Here is a 20,327-nt window from a genome sequence, read left to right on the forward strand (position 1 = left end):
GCACTACGAAAATTTGACCAAATTTACAAACTGAAACGTTTATATAATCATTTACTTTCTTGTACATATAAAATATAACAAATACATCAGATACGTTGTTACGTGATTACGTTTTAACATTATGTAATTATATAAAAGTGTAATAATATACAAAATAACACACATGATTTTTTTTTAAAATACAGGTTAACAGTAAAATGTGAAGTTTGTCGAATGTAAATTAATACAAATAGACATGATTAGATATTTAGAGGTTTTTTTTATTTTTTAGGGTATAATCAGTTTATAGTACTTCAGGTTATAGACCCCCCACCCCCCCCCTCCGCCCCTCCCTCGCGTGTATTCCCTCTGTGTGCGGTCAGGTGACGCGCCGCTCGCACTTCCATAGCGTCCTTCGTGGAGTCGACACGGAAAACATAGCGACATTTCGCGGATTTTCATACATTCAGTGTTTATCGGAGCCGCGGCGCAGTGGTCGCAGGATGGGCTGCACGGCGCGTTTTATTCTGTTGATGTTCGCAACATCGACGCTCGCGGTCGAGGTAAGAAATCCACAAAAGAGCCGCGGGAAAAGAAACCTGTCGATTTATTACAACCACATGATTTCTGCTGTTACATACATACATAAACATCTGAAAGACTGCGTGGCAGGAATGCACGGCATGAAACAATGTAACCGTGTTAGTGACGTCACTCACGTTTGGTGTTATTATGTTACTCTGACTGAGAGCTTTAACAATAACACTCTCATTGTGTTTCCGTCATGTAATGTAATATGTGTTTATGTTTTCAGTTGTGTATAAAGATTCATTAAATGATGTCTTTGTTACATTAAGGTGAAATCATAGCCGTGCTCGTGTGCCCATTACGCATTATCGTTCGTGGCGTGCGCTGCTGTATGAGAGACATCTAACCACACCAAACTCATTCTATAACTAGTACTATTGCATTATTATATAGATGACTGAATCTGTAACAGTAACTATTATCCATTATTATCACGAATAAGCAAACCGTGTTGATGATGATCGCGTTCAAACTCTCAATGTGTTTGCTTAACACAAACGACGCTTCTTTGTTATAGCGTTATATATGTTCATAGTCTGATCATATAGTCCGATTATAAAGTCTGATCTGGTGTAGTATAGTCAGTTTATGGACGAATAAGCTGTGGTGGTTTGGATAAAACATCAGGAATTAAACTGGAACACAATGCAGTAGATCCTGATGGATAAATTCAGGAGAGAAACTGAGGAAGAGATATGAATATTGATTTATCCAGTTGAATTCTTCCATTAGGGTTGATGTTAAATTATTCCTTAATATTCCTTGAATATTACCCTTGTTCCTTTCAGTGGGTTTGTAAAGATGATTGTGACGTCAGGACGCGTTGAAAAGAGACTTCGGTTCTTTGGTCGTCTGCGTCATGCGTTTTAAAGCGTCACTTTCCGCCCTGGCCTGCGCTTTGCCTTTTGCCTTTTTTCTGCGTGTTAGATGAAAACAGTTCAATGTTTTAATAAAAGTCTTATATGTGTTTGTTCCTCGCGATTGCTGGCTTTGAACGCGTCCAGTTTTGTTAACGCCCCCTAAGATGGCGGCGGATCACTGCAGCAGCTTGACGCGACGCACTGGATGAGTTATTATTACAGTGTTTTAGTTTGTTTTTGGTTGCACACATGGTTGTTTTTGTTTGTTGTTGGTCAGATACTCTGTGTCTTACCACATGAGTTATACAGTAACACAATAACACCAACATATTTACCATAGTAGAACCACATTCATAATATTTTGTACCCATTTATCATTATGTAATAAGGTAATCATTCAGTACCTGGTATTACCATTTCAGTCAGTCACTATTTATACTTTGATGGTATCATAGTATTTTTAAAACCAATGTTTATAGAAAAGGATTGTGGTATTACCATGTTTTGGGAACAGGTATGTATTCATTGAAAACCCATGAGTAAATAACATGGTATACATGAATCACTCCATATCACAGTTTATCTCAGAGTACCATACTCTGACACTGACTTATTCAGGCCATACATATTGTATATAGGGTTGTAATGGACTTTAACATTGCATTTATTAGTTGAAGGATAATGGAGTTAGCTGTGGTCCTCTCGGTTCAGATTGTTAAAGCTCATGTTACCTTCATTCAGCGGTAGGTTAACATCACACTCAATAGAAAGCATTGTAGACTGCAACATCATGTGTCAGCGGGTTACTAACACAATAGCTTCTTGTATAATCAGGATTAGTTTGCTGAAATCTCTCAGTAGGGCTGGATGATGTTTACAACATGTTTTTGCCTGTGAAATTCACTTTCCATATGTGTTTCATGAGTATGTGTGTGTCAATGGGACTCAAACCCTTGGCCTTTGTGATGCTAACGCAGTCCTCTACCGACTGAGCTACAGGAACACTGTTCAATGAAGAGATCCAACTCTAGATATGGCTTGCAGATCTTGTAGATCCAATTACAGTCCAGTTTCATTAGATCTCTCTCCTGTCAGGAAATTACAACATCTGAGAGTTAATACTTCAAATCAAACATGAGGTAGATGGCAAGATAAAGGGAAGAACAGCAGCAGGAGATGAAGTGTTGATGTTGAGTCAAATGAAATCTGATTTATTAAATAATCTCAGTTGTGCTTCAATGCTCTGTCTAGCTTCATCGATGGTCTGACTAGAAACACATTCAGTAGATGGTATTAGACCATATGCAACATTGTCTTGTGTAGGGCTGCTTGTTTATGGGCAAAATCATAATCACAATTATTTAACATGATTACTTAGTGACTCTGAAAACATGCATTTATTTAACCTAAGTTTGGCAATAGGGTACACATGTCAAAGCAGTGGTGCCTTACAAACACGTCAATCCACCGGCATGCGATTATATTTGAATATAAAGTCTTGTGACGTTATTATGAACCTTGAGATGGAGGCCATCGGCGACGATAAAGCATCAACATGAGATTACACAACATTAAGAAAGTAATGTAGAATTGAATAACTACACTAGTCAACATTTGAAGTGGATCGAAACCTTTCAGAATTGAATTAAAGGTGGAGTCCACGATGTTTGAAAAACGCGTTGGAAAAGGAGACGGGCCGACTTCCAAAACACACTTATAGCCAATCAAATCAAATAAAATGCCGGGGTGCGTATGTGTGGGGCGGGTCTATCAACACAAGGTCCAGATTCTATTGGGGTAGGGGCGGGTTTGTTTAGGTGATTTCAAATATCAACATTGGCTTTCAAACATCATGGACTCCGCCTTTAATGATAAATGAAATAAAACACCAATGTATGTTTCTATACGTCATGAGCATCGTGATTTACACAGACATATTTTGCCAGATATTTTTTGTTATTTGGGTTCACAGATAGTGTAATAGAGACGCGTGATTAGCATTCAGTCCCACAGGCCGTCACAACTCAATCTCAGAGGAAAATAAATGATGCTGTAACTCTGACACCATTGCATGAGATCACTGCAGGTAACAGCCTGATGCATGAATATAAAGACAGAACAGATGAATAATCTGAGCCTGCTGGAGAGATGTGCTGCACATGTGATGTTAGGCCAAGTGTCCATAAAAGCTTTAAAACGCTGCTGAAAATCACAGATGCTCTTCTTAAAACACCAACTGTAGGTGCTTGATAGTTCAGCTGAGGAGATTTGGTTGCTGGGTTACTTTTGATTTCTTTATCAGTCATTGTACAATGTGCCTGTTGGTCAGTGTGATATTTGTCCTGCCTCTTCTTCAATGTGATTGGATGACTGACAAAAAAGTGACATTGACCAGCTAAGCCTTTCACCCAAAGTTAAGGTCCGTGTAAAGTCAAATGTGTGTTTTAACCACCCAGACACATTTGATTGATGAAAAAGCACCAAGTAAATAAAATAAGTTATCAAAACTTTGTCTGCTCTCAAACGCTGGGGGGGGGGGGTGTCTGCTGACGGCACTGAAACCATGTCCACTCATGGGAAAGCTGCCTCCTTTCTCAATTTCCAAATACAGCTGCAACCTGAATGGATGCTCATGATTGAATTAGGGGCGGGGCCATGCGTGGTGGCTCCAGTACATCATCAAGCCACCGTTTAGCTCCGCCCATATAATCCTGAATACAGAAATGTGAAGAAACTGTTTAATGGTCTAACAGTAAAACATAGTTAGTTAAACCATGGTTCCCACAAATGAAGGGTTATTCTTGTACAGTAACCATAGTTTAAACATGATTTCTGCTGTAAAACTATTGTTTATAAATGGCAATCAGTGCACCAAAACATATTACTACATGTTACTACAGTTTCTATAAAAAAAAGGATAGGTTCATTTTTGAAAGGGGTAAACAACCATGCATTGTGAAAAACTCATAATCATCCTAATTTTAGTTCATGTTATTTTATTACTGTTTCATTTGAATGTAGCCTTTTAGCATGACTGTCACCTAAAACTAGTAAAAATATAACAACTATGTGCTGTGTGTTACTGTCCACTCTTGAAAGCTTTTGTTAAGAATTGTTTTGTCTGAAAATCATTTAGACATGTATGTCAGTATAGCCACACACACACACACACACACACACACACACACACACACACATTGTTTAGTGTGTATTGTACAGCTGCAGCATGGGTGATGATGGCCCAAGACAAATTTCCCCATGTGGGACAATAAAAGTTTGCCTTACCTTACACATACAAGTGTAGATGTGTCATAACACTTCGTGTGTGTGTGTGTGTGTGTGTGTGTGTGTGTGTGTGTGTGTGTGTGTGTGTGTGTGTGTGTGTGTGTGGTGCTATAATTATAGTTTCTCTGGAGAGCGTTGGGTTGCGGCACGCTGTGATATTCTTGTCTCCGCTCTCATTACCGGCACAATTTCCTCTCGCTGGCTCTCTGATGTTTCTTTTCCAGCATCTACCTGTAGATGTTTTATAAATACAGATGATTGTGTTGATATACCGTGTCATGAGAATTAAGATTGGACATTGTGTGGTAGTTGTGTTGTGATTCAGCAGTACACACACTATGATGGATATAATCTCTTTTTGCTGTTCAGTGACGTGAAGCTGATTTCTTGACTTAAATATAATTTGTTACAGAATGTAAAAATGAAAATAAACTCTATACATTTATTTCTTATAGAAACCTTTAACTGATTGTAATGTTGTAGTGCTTCTTGTGTTGCTCACTGAGTGATTGTGTGTCTGATTTTACCTCCTGTTTATACTCAGAGCGGACATCCACTGTTTGTATTCAAGACAAATAGTGTGTGTGTGTGTGTGTGTGTGTGTGTGTGTGTGTGTGCGCGCGCGCGTGTGCGTGTGCGTGTGCGTGTGCGTGTGTGTGTGTGTGTGTGTGTGTGTGTGTGTGTGTGTGTGTGCGTGTGTGTGCGCGCATGTGTGTGTGTGTGTGTGTGTGTGTGTGTGTGTGTGTGATAGGTTTGTAGCTACAGTTTGTAAGTAATGCATCTTTTTGACTGATGACCTACATTTCTAAGGAAAGCTGTTGATTTTAAAGGATGTTGTGTTTTCACTAATATACAAGCTATACAAGAAAAATCATAATAATAATAATAATGAAAAAATACATAGATTTAATGTTTAGGAAGATACATTTCTCTGAATGAGATCCATTGAAGGTTTAAGTTTAATGTATTATATGTGATTTGATTGACAGCTGGTTTTGGGAGGAGCAGAATGTGTTCAGTAGATACAGACGACTGAAACCAATAGATGTATGTGTCATCATATCCTAGAGACTCCACCGGGAAATATGATTTGAATCTATAATAAAGTGTGTGTGTGTGTGTGTGTTGTGAATGATAATGAAACACACTTTCTCCCCAGGGATGCTGGTGGTTGGGGGGGGGGGTGGGGGGGTCAGTGGGTGTGGGGGTAGCTGAAGGGGGAGGGGTGCTGTGGCAGCAGTCTCTGTGGGAACAGACATCTTCATTGCACTCCTGTGTGTGTGTACCTACTTAACTATATTTTGAGGACAAATTTGTCCCAGATATAAGCAAAATCTCTCTTTATGGGTTATATTTATAACGTGTGCTTTATATAAACAATAGAAATCAATGGATTGTCCTCGTTTATACAGATAAGTAAATGGGAAATCATGTACTTTTTTAATCATAAGAGCATTTTTATAATAGTAGGTGCAGGGTGTGTGGTACAGTTTCTGTGAATGAAGATTATAAATACATTTTCAATTCAGTACTGAAAAACTTTCTATAAAAATAGCTTAACGCATTTAAAGTCTGCTTTTTTACTTTTTATTTTTGTGCTGTGTAAATCTTGGCACCATGGTAAAATGAAGGTCTCCTGTGTGTTATTTGTGTTGCCTATGTCAAGCATTCAAAAGCATTCACTTGTTCTGAATAACTCGGATGCCTTTTCCTATGCTTGTTAGGGATATGATTTTGTTTCTGTCATTCATTTTTTCCCCTCAGGCTGAAGTCTAAGCTTTATCTGTTTCTGATACACACACAGCTGTGAGCTGCAGATAAGTTAACAGAGTCCTGCATGTAAATATGATGTAAGAGCTCAATAGATGGACAGACGTTCATCACGGATCACATGAAGCCAAATCGTCCCTCAGAAACCCAATCGATATGATGTCACAGGGTGTGGTGTGTGCCAAGCTCTAAATAAATGAATTAAATGACATCAGTACTTTATCAATAACAAAACTGTGATGTAAACACTGACTGTTATATAAACTTCCTGATATTTCGATGAGGGTTGTATTGATATCAGACATCAGTTTGTGTGTATCAGTCATTACTGACACTGCTGTAGGCCGCTTTCATTCCCATCTGCTCGAGTTAATCTTTACCCTGCTCACTTTAACACACTTCATAACTTATTCAAGTCAAATATTCACTCTTTCTGTTTGACTTTCAGAAGAAAAGGTTATAAATAACTTCTTTAATGATCAACAAACTTATTTAAGTGCTCATCTCTCATTGAAGTATCAACTTGATCTCATTTGTTTCTTTACACATTTCTTAATAAGACAGAATGAAACTAACAGCTCAGATTATTTGTTCTTGAAAGAATGCGTTTTGATTTCTTTGAGTTTAGATTGAAGACTTTTGTATTTGTCAGATCTGAGCTCAATGTTGAGATCTCTTGTAAAACTCCACACGTGTGAGATTCGATTACAGGACTTTGTCAGAAGTAAGCAGGAGATCTGTATTAATATATATATCAGTCCTCTCTTTCTCTTTAATCCAGAAGAAATGAGATGTTACAGAGATGGATTACAGTTGAAACCCTTCTTCTGTCTTTAACACACTTGATGAACGGTGTTGTTTCTTAACTAATAAAACTGTTCAAGTTGATGTTTAGGAGGTTGAATGTTCTTCTTCAGGTTAAAATGTAAAGTAAATTCTCAACACTTTTCAAGAAATCTTGTTTGACAGAGAAGCACAAATTAAAATCAACTAAACTAACCACAATCTCCAATGTCACAATACATGTGTTTGTAATGATTTACTGATGAACTGTAAATATTAAACTGAGCTACAGCATTGTTGAATCAGATGAAATGATGTCAGATGATTGAGATGGAGGTCAGAGATCATATCAGTATGTGATCAGATGGAGATCAGATGTGGTGAGGGATCTACTGTAGTATATGAGCTCTGTGAACTTTACTTCAATTCTCTGATCTCTCACTATAAAGCCCCCTTGTTTGTTAGATCAATCTGGGCTTCTTACATTTCATATACATTTTTATTTATGTATTTGTCAGATAAATATAAAGCGATTTAAAGTGCACTATGATGTATTCATGTATGTGTGTTCTTATGACCTTTTGTGCTGCTCATGTAATGTTCTTCAGCTCTACAGGAGTTTGGTTGTGTTGCTAATAAACCACGAGCCGTGTGCTGTCAGTATTATTACAGGAGTTTGACAGGATAACATTAATCCAGATACAAGATAGAAAGAGAAAGAGGAGGATTACAAACCAGCTCAGAGATTATTGTGAATTACACCTGCTTCAGTCAACATGTGTGCATGTTTCATGTGTGATTTGTGTGCAGGGCTGCAGACTAAAGGAGTTTTGCTTTATATTGTTGTGTTTCCCTACTGAAAAATCCAGCTAAGACCAGCATAAACTGGTAGCTGGTTTTAGCTGGTTTAAGGTGGTCCTCCCAATCTGGCAAAGCTGGTCATGTTGGTGGGTCAGATGGTCTTCCAGCCTGACCAGCTAAATCCAGCTAGACCGGCTTAAAAAGTGACCAAAACACAGCTTGACCAGCTTGCTACACCAACTAAAATCAAGCTGGGAGACCATCTAAAACCAGCTCACCAGCTTATGCTGGTCTTATCTGGATTTTTCTGAAGGGTTGGCAGGTGTGTATGACGTGTTTGGTCTTCTCTGAATTAAACATCATGTTTACACTAATCAATGGCTTCATGGGAATTTATCCCTGTACCCTAGCCGGTCCTCACTTTCTGGCACCCATTTAAAGGGCTGTTTGAGATTTGGGTTATGGTTGGGCTTAGATTAAGGTCATAGGGATTGCATTACGTCTATAAATGTCCTCACAAAGATAGATGTACAAATGTGTGTTTTTAGTTTGATTTGTAACTCAAATTGTTTCTCATTCTATTCATAACATGGCCTACAGGTCATTGTCCTTACATTCAGTCTGCTAACAGGATTAGTGAACACAAAGCACGGCCACGCCTTCATCTGTCGGTCTGTCTGTCTGAAACTCTTCCCAGCGCTCCTCTCTATATGACACACAATGCGTCCATTCAGTTGAGCTCAGTAATGAGAAACCCTTCAGACTTCATGAATAAATCCATCTGTAGAGAACAAAACCTCCACTTAACACAGCGAGAAACCCTTTCTGAAGTTTTAAACCTGATTTTTCTGCATCATATTTAAACATAAAACCAGTTGCCAAGGTAACAGTGACTGGGTTCATTTGTGTGATGGTGAACATTGTGTATGTGTGTGATGGTGAACAGTTTACCATCATTTATCAAAATATATTTTTTGTGTTCATCAGAAAAAAGAAATTCATACAGGTTTATAACAACATGAAGATGAGAAAATTATGACAGACTTTTCATTTTGGGGGGAACTATCCCTGTAAGACAATCTACATGGTAATAAATTCAAGGTTAGAAAGCTGGATATACAGTAATTCACTCCTGGTGTTGGAGAATAATTGACTTGATAAGATAAAACTGCTGGTGTGTTTGACTGATAAAGTTCAGTAGGTTCACAATCAGACATTACTTGTGTGTTTATTGTGTTAATTGTGTGCTTGTGCTGTTATATTTAAACATCAATGCAGGTCACCCCATGTGTCTATACTACATACTAAAGCTGCGTATTTCACTTATAATGGGAACGTGTTTCAGTACAGAGAGAGAGAGATCATAAAAACAACATCATCATTAAAGAGATTGATTTTATCATCATAATTAAAGTGTCAAATAATCTGTATGAAGAACTGAATTTATCACCGTCAGAGTTTGAGCTTTGGTCTTTTCAGCCACCTGACATTCAGAACATTCAGCTTTCTGATGGATGAAGTCATTATTATTTTATTTTGATTGTAAATGTTGTTTCTAAGTGTTTTTGATGTTGTGTTTCAGGTGCCATCAGACACAGGTACAGGACTGCTGGCAGAACCTCAGGTGGCAATGTACTGCGGAAAACTCAACATGCACATCAATGTCCAGACCGGAAAATGGGAACCTGATCCATCCGGAACCAAGAGCTGCATTGGAACAAAAGAAGGAATTCTACAATACTGCCAAGAGGTACAGAGAGAGAGAGAGAGAGAGAGAGAGATTGTAAAAGGCAGCGGGTTTAGGAGAAATTAAACTTGGCAAGAGATGAACGTAAGAGAAAGGAGATTCTGAAAGCATCACAGAAAAAATAATGTTAAATAAATAATCCTGCAGTGTTTGGACAGCAAAACAAATATATAAATATAGCTGCAAGCCGCAATAGGGGGTCAAGGGCACAAAATGAATCATCCATGATGACGGGGTTATGATTTTAGATTTTAGAAGTGTGCAGTTTTCTGTAAAAAATGCCATTTTTTTATATCTTGAGACCACTAGGTGGGCTGCATCGAAATAATTGGCTCTGGTCATGCTTGTAATGGCATCCACCAAATTTGGTGTAAATACAATAAAGCGATGCAAAGATATAGCCTCAAATCTCTTGACCACTAGGGGGCGCTGAAAAGTTTATAAGTGCTCTCAGAACATCATGTTGTTCTTGCTGATCAACCTTTCCAAATTTTGTAGCAATAAGCAATTGCATTCATAAAATACTGCACTTAACGACAAAATCCAAAATGGCCGACACCCAAAATGGCCGACCATGAAGTATCATTGGACTTGGCATGCCTGAGGCAATCTTACAAGATCACTTTCATGATTTTACACTGAAATTTGCAGTAATTATAAGCAAAATAGCACCTTGTGACCACTAGTGACAAAATTGTGCATGCAACAAATACATAAACTTGGTAAAGAAAGATGATAATATTTGTTACTCCATAGAACATGACATTAGACAGATGACAACATGTCTTCATCCTCAAATAACTCATTAAACTACACATATAAAAGAAAATACAACCCGGCTAATATTAAATAAAGGGTTATGCTATGAGAGCTTTTGTAAGGAATAATTGACGACGGGCCATTGAATTATAAAAAATGTATTCACACCCAAGGTGATAATGCAGCATGACGTGAAGTGGAGTGCCGTTACACCGCAGGTGTGCATTATTTTCAAATAATTCAAAGGATCGGAGTCAATTATTCCTCTTATACAACGGTTACCAAAAACATTGCTCGGGTACCTATTTTTAAGACATTTGACAAGTTAGGTTATCGAAAAATAATGCACACTCGCGTAACATTTCTCAACCAATCAGAATAAAGCATTCAACAGACCCCGTGGTATAAGACAATGTTAATGTAAGCATTTCATCTGATGATGTACAGGTGTATCCCGAGCTTCAGATCACTAATGTTGTGGAGGCGAATCAGCCGGTGAGCATCAGTGATTGGTGCAGGAAAGGTCGCAAACAGTGTCGCAGTCACGTGCACATCGTAGTGCCGTACCGCTGTCTGGGTGAGTGAGTTTAACAAAAAACACGCTGCTTTTAAACACATGCTCACAATGCTCAGCGTGTCTGTCTGTCTCTTTCTGTTTGTGTCAGTCGGAGAGTTTGTGAGCGATGCTCTGCTGGTTCCTGATAAGTGTAAGTTCTTACATCAGGAGCGTATGGACATGTGTGAGAGTCACCTACACTGGCACACCGTCGCCAAAGAGGTCGGAGTCACGACGTACACAGCACAAACTATCTAAACACCTTTTTAAGAGATAAATGATAGTAATTTCTTTTTGAGTTCTATAATAATAACATGATGAAACCATCACCATAAAGCCACAGTACTCGTGTGTAAGTGATGCTCTCTCTCACTCTGCAGTCTTGCGGTGACCGTAGCATGAATCTCCATGACTACGGGATGCTGTTGCCATGCGATATCGATCGTTTCCGTGGCGTCGAGTTCGTTTGCTGCCCTGCGGAGACGGAGAAGGAGTCGGACGGCGATGCTGTGGATGAAGATGACTCAGATGTGTGGTGGGGCGGTCCTGAGGCCGACTACACTGAGAACAGCGTGTTTGACACGCACGCACGCACAAAGATGTGTAGTGTTACACAAATTGAAGAACACCAGTCTAAGCCACACAAGATGCAGATGCAGTACTGAATAATGAAAGTAACGCGCAGACTTTGTGTTGTGTGCAGCGTGACCGCAGACACTGAGCCCGCTGCAGTTGAGGATGATGAAGATGCTGATGAAGAACAAGAGGTTCTGGACAATGACCAGGATGGAGACGAAAATGAAGAAGAGGACGATGAGGTCGCGGACAGTGAACGCAGCGACAACCGGCAGAGCACCAGCGTTGCCATGACGACCACCACAACCACCACCACCACAGAGTCAGTAGAGGAGGTGGTCAGAGGTGAGAGAGAGAGCGCTCGTGTCTCATGATGCTGATCGAGTCATTTCTGTTCTCATGGGACATCATCAGATGGTGTTGTTGACACACGTGTGTGTTTGTGTGTGTGTCGTATCAGAGGTTTGTTTTGCGAGCGCAGAGACAGGACCCTGCAGGGCGATGTTGCCCCGCTGGTATTTTGTGCGTGAGGAGGGCCGATGTGCGCCCTTCATCTATGGAGGCTGTGGAGGAAACCGCAATAACTTTGAGTCTGAGGAGTATTGTGTGTCTGTCTGCGGTGGATTGTGTAAGTCCTCGACACACACGACTGTGTGTGTGTGTGTGCGCGCGCGTGTGTGTGACTAACTCTGCCTACAGTCACATGACATCACAGCTCACCCTGTTCACTTCTGTAATTCACTCTACCCATCTTATTGTGAAAGAATTCAAATAAAGAAAAAGTCAACAAATACTTTTTTAAGCTGACATCATCTAGACCAGGGGTGTCAAACTCGAGGCCCACGGGCCAAATCCGGCACGCCCCCTCATTTGAACTGGGCATAAGTTATATATTTCCAACATTGATTTTTTTAGCAGCCACAAAAACGATTTTTTGTCTCGCCAAAGGCTTTTTGTAATGTAAATAAAGCACATGCGCACTACTTGAGTGTTGGTGTCTAAATGCGAAGGCTGCAGCCTCCGGAGGTCACATTTCCAGGCTGCATACGTCATCAAGACTGTCTTGTTTCAGAATATTAACAATTATAAAGTTGAATATTATACTTAGTTTATAGTAAATAGCAATATGCGAATGACTTGCGAATGTAATGATCAGATAACTTAAATAAACCAGGCTTGATGACGCTGCATATGCGACCCGCGCAGGCTGCAGCCTTTGGATTTAGAAACGGACAGTATCTGCTCGTTCTTTCTCTCCCTCTCTTGTGCACGCTCACCCCTCATCTAGACCATGTGATCCATTGGTTAATGTTTTTCAATAGACAAAAACGAATAAAGGGATACTTCACCCAAAAATGGACATTATTTACTCAACCTCATTCAAACACTTGATGATTTTTTTGTTTTTCAGTAGCCTGCCATTTTTATACAAAGTGTTTTTTGGGATTTCATTTTACGTTGGGAGTGAATTGTGACTGCTGCTTTCATTTTTGGGTAAACTAATGATTTAAGGCATTGTTTTGCTCGTGCTGTAGATAATGCTGTCAGATTTAAGCTTTCCAATCAACTTGCATGTTGCAAAGCTGTGTATTTCTTTTTAAACAGTGAGGAAAACCCTGTCTTTGAATCATACGCTTTTTTTAGTAAAGGTGATTGTGCATGTAAACTTTTATTCCAATATGTAGATATTTACCATATTTATCATATCGGCATCCATTACAAAATTACAGAGATATGAATTCTGACATGTATAGTCCAACCCTGAATTTACAGAAGTGAAATGGGTTGAAGTGTGTGATGTTTGTAATGTTGATTTGTTTGTCTTAAACTCATTAACTAATCTTCTCTGAATCACTGATTTCTCTCTTTTAACACAGATTATTTCATGGGATTTCTGGGTGTTTGACATTTGCATGCATTAAATCTCTTATATAAATGGTTTTAGTTGATCAGGTTAATCTCATCTGCTCTACAAACCTTGAGCTATAAACTTCTCTGTTTAATGGTGCAGGACTCATACAGACGTCATCGACTTCAACCGCAATCACTGTCATAAAACTTTCTGTTCAAGGTTCCAGATTTCTCTCCTATTACTGATATCTTCTGAGGACACGTCGAGTGTCTTTTCACATTCCCTGCTTGTGTCTGTCTAACCTCTCTCGCGTCAATGCTCAGCTGGTTATGTGCTGTTAACTATCTGCTCTAACACTTCTTCCAGACTAACTTTACAAAAGCTTCTGTTCTTCTTAGACCTGTAATCTGAATTTCTCTTGTTAGTGCCCACACCTTCATCCAGTCCTCCAGACGCTGTGGATCGATACCTGGAGACCCCTGCAGATGAAAATGAGCACTCACATTTCCTTAAAGCTAAAGAGAGTTTGGAGGGCAGACATCGTGAACGTATGTCTCAGGTGATGAACATCACAAAGACATTTAGCAGAAAATACACTTTAGACAAAATCTGATCTTTTAAAGATGTTTAGACTGAATTATGATGCTTACTAGAAGATTTCTGAGGCTTGATGGAGATGATGAAGATGTCATGTGGTTTTGTTGTCATCTCTTCTGTAGGTGATGAGAGAATGGGAAGAAGCTGAGAGACAGGCCAAGAGTCTGCCACGTAATGACAAGAAGGCCGTGATCCAGGTGAGTCGTTTTGTCCCTTTAACCTCAACTAAAAAATTTCATAATGTGAAATTTCCCCTGAGGACATTAAATGGATTGAGTTTTTTCTCATGACCGCAGCGTTTTCAGGAGAAGGTTGAGGCGTTGGAGCAGGAGGCGGCCAGCGAGCGACAGCAGTTAGTAGAGACGCACATGGCTCGCGTTGAGGCTTTACTCAATGACAGACGTCGTCTGGCTCTGGAGAGTTATCTCGCCGCCCTACAGGCCGATCCACCCAGAGTAAGTACATACACGCGTTACTCTTTACTAAAACTAGAACCAACTCTCAAGCTGTATTTAACATGATCACATCACATAAGATACAACACAATGCTGTTAAAATAAGAAGAATTTGAAACATAGCAAGCATCTTTAAAGTTGATCCCCTCCATCTCACCACCTTACATTAGTAACCACATAGTAATGAGTTAACTATCAGCCACCAACAGGACTTAACAGTCACATAGAGATGGCCTGGATATCACCGCTAGAATCATATCAACAATATTTCTTTTGATAATATTTCTAGCAGCATCAGATTTGAATAAATATAAAGAGAGACATTGTCAGTTTTCTTCTGCCTTGTTTTTATGTCTTTCTCTTTGATCATATAGCCGCGGCACGTCTTCAGTCTGTTGAAGAAATACGTGCGTACCGAGCAGAAGGACAGACAGCATACGCTTAAACACTTTGAACATGTTCGCATGGTCGACCCCAAGAAAGCAGCTCAGATTCGGCCACAGGTACGTTCTGTGTCAGTCCCTTCAAAACATTAGGATTGACTTATATCAATATTAATCTTAGACTCAGCAAACAAATGTCAAATTTACAAACAGTATTCATTTGCTGTGTGCCACTAAAACTTAAGATCTTTGCACACTAAAGTTATTTTTTTGTATTTGTCATCCTAAAAATACAGACATTTTGCACACCAAGTGTGATGCACATTAATTAATCTGTACCTTTAAAAATAAAAACTAACTTTTTCTCTCTCCCTTGAAGAGGTATTGTTTCATAATTGTGAAAACTTGTAACTTGATATTAGCCATTACATTTTTGTAAGTCGCTTTAGATATCAGCGTCTGCTAAATGCTTAAATGTAAATGTAATGTTCAAATGAAAAAATTCACAAGACAATACAAACTAGAGTCTTCATAAGGTTAGCATTACTCAATATGAATGGATAAATGACATTAGCAACAAGTCTTTGTTTGCTAACACAATACTGTATAGTCTTTTGTCGTTTTTTTATGGCCAAGAATCTGATACTCTTTAAAGGGACATATCATGAAAATCTGACTTCATGTTTAAGTGCTATAATTGAGTCCCCAGTGCTTCTATCAACCTAGAAAATGTGAAAAAGATCAACCCAGTAACTTAGTTTTGGTAAACCATTCTCTGCAAGCATGTGAAAAAATAGCTCATTGAAATTTGGCTCCCATTGTGATGTCAGAAAGGGATCTTATTATAATAATACCGCTCTAATCTGCACTATCCAACCACAACACTGACATTTAGTGCAGAGAGAAAGAGAGAATAATTGACAGCACAATTGAGTTTTAATTTCAACAAACCATCATTATGGTGATCAGTGTTTGCTTTATCCCTAGCCATTTGCATTTAAAAGAATACACCCAAAAACAGCTACAAACAAAGTGGCAAGTTGAACACATCTGTATGATATTTTGAGCTAAAACTTCACATATGTACACCAAAGATTTATTTGACATCTTAAAAAGTCTCATAATATGACCCTTTAAGCAGAGTTAAGAGAATTTTCAGTTCGTAAGCTGTAGATCTAATGATTGAAGATTGTGAGGACTTGTGGTGAATCTTTTTAAAGTTTAAGTAGATTAAAGTCTCAGTGAACTTAGATAACCCATCTGACCTTTGACCTCAGGTGTTGACCCATCTGCGTGTCATTGAAGAGAGAATGAATCAGTCTCTCGGACTGCTGTATAAGGTGCCGGGAGTCGCTGATGAAGTTCAAGACCAAGTCGGTGAGTTTGTGATATACAGAAGCAGCTGTTAAACATGTGACACACACCTGAGACATCACTGCACAGATCTCAACACATGTCAGAGGAGGTGTCGTGGGACAGGACTCAAGACCTTAATGTGACACCTGGAATTTTACAAATGGCTTCTTCGTTATCGTGTGCTTGGTAAAACAAAATCTGATAAATTAAAGCTTATTTAAAATGCAAAAAAACAGATTTGTATAGAATTCACACAACACCACACAAGATTGTGTTCAACTCATTCAATACTGTGTGTGTTCCTGTGCGTCATAGAGCCATCTGTCAGTCTCTCTCGCTCTCTTTGTCAGTCTCTCTCGCTCTCTGTTTTGTATATAGTGTAGTATTAATGTAGAAGGTCTCATCTGAATCTCTGTGTGTCTCTCTCAGAGCTCCTGCAGCGAGAACAGAAGGAGATGTTTGCTCAGCTGGCCAATCTGCAGAGCGATGTGAGGATGAGTTACGGTAATGATGCCCTGATGCCCGACAGCACTCCCGGTCTGGACCTGCTGCCCGCCGAGAACTCGCAAGGGTTTGGCTTCATTCACCCCGAGAGCTTCAATCAGCCCAACACACAGAACGAGGGTATCTCTACACACACACACACACACACAGAGCTGGACGTATCCCAGCAGTCCAGACTGCTTCATGATTGTGTGGTCCAGTTCAGTACTGTGAGCACCATATGGACACATGCATCACTTCCTCTAAACTACCTTCACATGAAGCACAAGATCTAATGATCGATTCATTACTATGTCATTAGTGTTGTTTATCATGTAACTGCTTGAATGAGTGAATGGATCTATAATAGTGACTGTGTCTGTCTGTCTGTTCTCAGTTGAACCTGTAGATGCTCGTCCTGTTCCTGACAGAGGCTTTCCTACCCGAGCAGGTAAACGATACGGATCGGCTCATTATGTGTTATTGTTATGTCATCGTCGTCTTTATGAACTCACGAATGTCTTTGTGTGTTTCTGCTCAGTGTCTGGACTGAAGTCTGAAGACGTTCCTGAACTACGGATGGAAGCACAGGAGAGACACAGTGAAGTTTACCATCAGAAACTGGTACGTGTACAAAAAACGACCGACACACATACAGATATAATAATCTCTCATCCACACGTGTGGCTTTCTGTTTGTTTCAAGGTTTTCTTTGCAGAAGATGTAAGCTCTAATAAAGGAGCTATTATTGGCCTGATGGTCGGAGGAGTTGTCATAGCAACCATCATCGTCATCACTCTGGTGATGTTGAGGAAGAAACAGTACACATCCATTCATCACGGTATCATCGAGGTTAGTGACTGACTGTGAACCTTCTGTAGAGTTCATGATGTCAAAGATTCAGTTTAATGCTGTAAAGTCTCTTTCTTACTCATTCTCTCTCTTTCTTTGACACAGGTGGATGCTGCTGTGACTCCAGAGGAACGTCACCTGTCAAAGATGCAGCAGAACGGATACGAGAACCCCACCTACAAGTTCTTTGAGCAGATACAGAACTGATGTTCTTCACCCACCTTACTCTCGTCTAGACCGTACAGATGACATCACTATCTTATCAAGCTGTGACCTTGATGTTTGTTATTGGCCAATGTCAAACAAAGACTCCTCCCACTGATTAGAAAGTTGTTAGTGTAATAAGATACATTCAGATTCAATTTAATATTAATTCTGACTCAGTTGAGATTTTTACAGCTAATGAATTGAGTTTATGTTCTGGAGCTGAATGTAAAGTAAATGTGATAAAAAGATGGTAATTGTGTCTGAAATTGGATATTAGCTGATTTTAAAGCCTGGTAAGTTACTGGTTTGTTTTCTGTACTGTCCTTCATCACACTACTGAATGAGTGAAACACTGGGATATATTGAGGTCATCCTCATCTTCCTCTCTCTCTCTCTCTCTTCATCATACACTGACTGCAGCTGTGCTGTGTTCGGTCATTACAAAAAATCACACAGATTCTAGTGGTAAAATTCATGTCTTTATGAATGAGCATTATTTGATTGTTTCTGGTATGTTTTTCAAAAAAAAGAAAAAGAAACTTGCCAAAAAAAGAAAAAGATTGATTTCGTCCTGTCAATATTGAAGTAATGCAAAAAGAAAAAACAAATAATTGTAAGTATGTAGTGCATGATAGAAAAACGAAGATGAGAAAAAAACTTCTGCTGTTTGGATTTTGGGTCTTTTCTCACGTAGAGACACTTTAGCAGGTTTAACAGTTAGTAACTTGTGAATATGTGACTTGAGTTACACAAAAAATGATTGAAACTAAATTGGCTTTCTGCTTTGATATCATTTAAAGACGATTGAAGAGATTCATGTTTTTGTTTCTATATCTTGTTCTTTTTTTATGATGAGCAGCTGTGTGGTCAGCTGGCTGAAGCTGTTGATGTACATTTATTATTATTATCTATAAGTTCAGATCTTCTGTCTATTTCAGTGATTTATTTTCTTCTTCTTTATGAACAGTTATTTAAGTTTGACTTGTGCTTGTATGTGTTTTAAATGCGGGTGTTTGGGGTCACGGCGGGTGGGCGAGGGGTATGGAGGTGGTCATTCTGTGTATGTTCTCTACTACAGTCAGATGTTAGATGTCTTTCTCCTCTTTGTCTCATGTTTGTCTCGTGTTAAACAGCAGCATTACTCGTGTGCTCTCACGCTCAGTTATTTTCGCTCTCAGTGTTTGTTGCACGAACAGCAAATGAAAGATTGAATGTCATAAAATGTAACTGTTCCTTTAAAATCTAAAAAAATCACATTCTCATTTTCAGTTAAAACACTTATGCCATTATAAATGATGATAGTGTTTATTGAACTGAAATGAATTCATGCTGATTTATGAAAAGTCTTTGTAAGGAGGACGATGATTACTGAGTGTGAGAGATGTGAATGTAATGAGCACGTTTTCTTCTGCGTCATTTTTATGCAAGGCATCTTAAGTAATGCTTCATTTTTATATCAAGTGTGATTTTCTTTTTTAGTTTATCTTAGATGAAATGTGATTTGGAGAATCACGAGATTCATTCAGAAGGTTTCAAAACCAAGCATTTCTTTGTCTTGTAGACACACACAAATCCTGTCGTCTTTCACTCGTCTCATCTCTGCATATAGAGCTGGTTGTCAGATCATGGTTATGACAGACTGTCAATATTTAGTGATTTAATATCAGTTTGTTTTAGATCACACTGTAAGAGCTATTCTTTATTAATAGTCAAGCAGTCTAATGAATGTCAATCAATGCATGGTTTACAGGATCATCTCAACACAGTTTTACATCATCAGATTTCTGCTTTCACATCACTGACAGATGTCTTTTCACTTATTTTTGAGTATGGTTCAGCAGTGAGGTGTCTGGATTTTCATGTTTTTTTATCAGATCTGGAGTGGTTCTGTATGATAACTGGACTTTAAATCTGCTGTTAAGAAAACCAGTGAGCTTTTTGTTAGATGACATTTTTCCTCATTTCTTTATCATTTGCTTTTACTGGAAACACAACAGTGCTTTCTACACTATTCCATAAATAAAGTTTTGAATGTATACACGGATTCACTTTCTTCTGTGTTTTGCTAATTACATTACATATATTGAATGTATAGATAGGCCTGTCTGGGGCAGAACAGAGATCTTGTTACATGTGATTTCTCCTTTCTTTTCAGGTAATGGCTTGATCAATGTATTTTAATTTATTTGGTATTCAAAGCTTTAATGTATTCTTAGATACACTTCTGTCAATAGAATTAGATCTAGGCTATGTTAGAAATGTTTTTAAATAAATATATTGAACAAATATAAATAAATCAAAAACTTCAGTCATCCAGAATTATACTCTTAGGCCTAAAAATGTTAATGTTTTTGAGTGGTTGATTTACTGTTAGATAATGTATAATATTCTATAAAACATTCATGAAGAAGGGAATGTTAAAGAGTTATTTTTATCAC

At 38.7% G+C, this 20,327-nt stretch overlaps 1 protein-coding gene across 2 annotated transcripts; it reads left to right on the plus strand.

Annotated features, from left to right (window-relative positions):
- Nucleotides 1-336: 336 nt before the first annotated feature.
- On the plus strand, nucleotides 337-19,933 carry appa (amyloid beta (A4) precursor protein a). 2 transcript variants are annotated; one of them, XM_073866298.1, is made up of 17 exons: nucleotides 337-542; nucleotides 9,649-9,816; nucleotides 11,020-11,149; nucleotides 11,238-11,350; nucleotides 11,509-11,696; nucleotides 11,829-12,049; nucleotides 12,165-12,332; nucleotides 13,982-14,115; nucleotides 14,276-14,350; nucleotides 14,450-14,608; nucleotides 14,983-15,111; nucleotides 16,269-16,368; nucleotides 16,777-16,971; nucleotides 17,228-17,281; nucleotides 17,372-17,454; nucleotides 17,536-17,682; nucleotides 17,788-19,933. In XM_073866298.1, exons 1-17 carry the CDS (start codon nucleotides 483-485, stop codon nucleotides 17,887-17,889), a joined length of 2,226 nt encoding a protein of 741 aa, XP_073722399.1. In that variant the 5' UTR covers nucleotides 337-482; the 3' UTR covers nucleotides 17,890-19,933. The 2 variants fall into 2 exon arrangements, with proteins under 2 accessions (XP_073722399.1, XP_073722400.1); XM_073866299.1 differs by lacking the exon at nucleotides 12,165-12,332.
- Nucleotides 19,934-20,327: the final 394 nt, after the last annotated feature.

The sequence above is a fragment of the Misgurnus anguillicaudatus genome, chromosome 3 (genome assembly GCF_027580225.2).
Source record: "Misgurnus anguillicaudatus chromosome 3, ASM2758022v2, whole genome shotgun sequence".
NCBI lineage: Eukaryota > Metazoa > Chordata > Actinopteri > Cypriniformes > Cobitidae > Misgurnus > Misgurnus anguillicaudatus.

Bases quoted from the DNA above. Each gene is read 5' to 3' on its own strand.
- appa (XM_073866298.1), top strand. From the start codon at position 483: ATGGGCTGCACGGCGCGTTTTATTCTGTTGATGTTCGCAACATCGACG. The intron at 12,050-12,164 runs GTGAGAGAGAGA...GTGTCGTATCAG, and splicing joins AGTAGAGGAGGTGGTCAGAG to AGGTTTGTTTTGCGAGCGCA. The intron at 17,683-17,787 runs GTTAGTGACTGA...TCTTTGACACAG, and splicing joins TTCATCACGGTATCATCGAG to GTGGATGCTGCTGTGACTCC.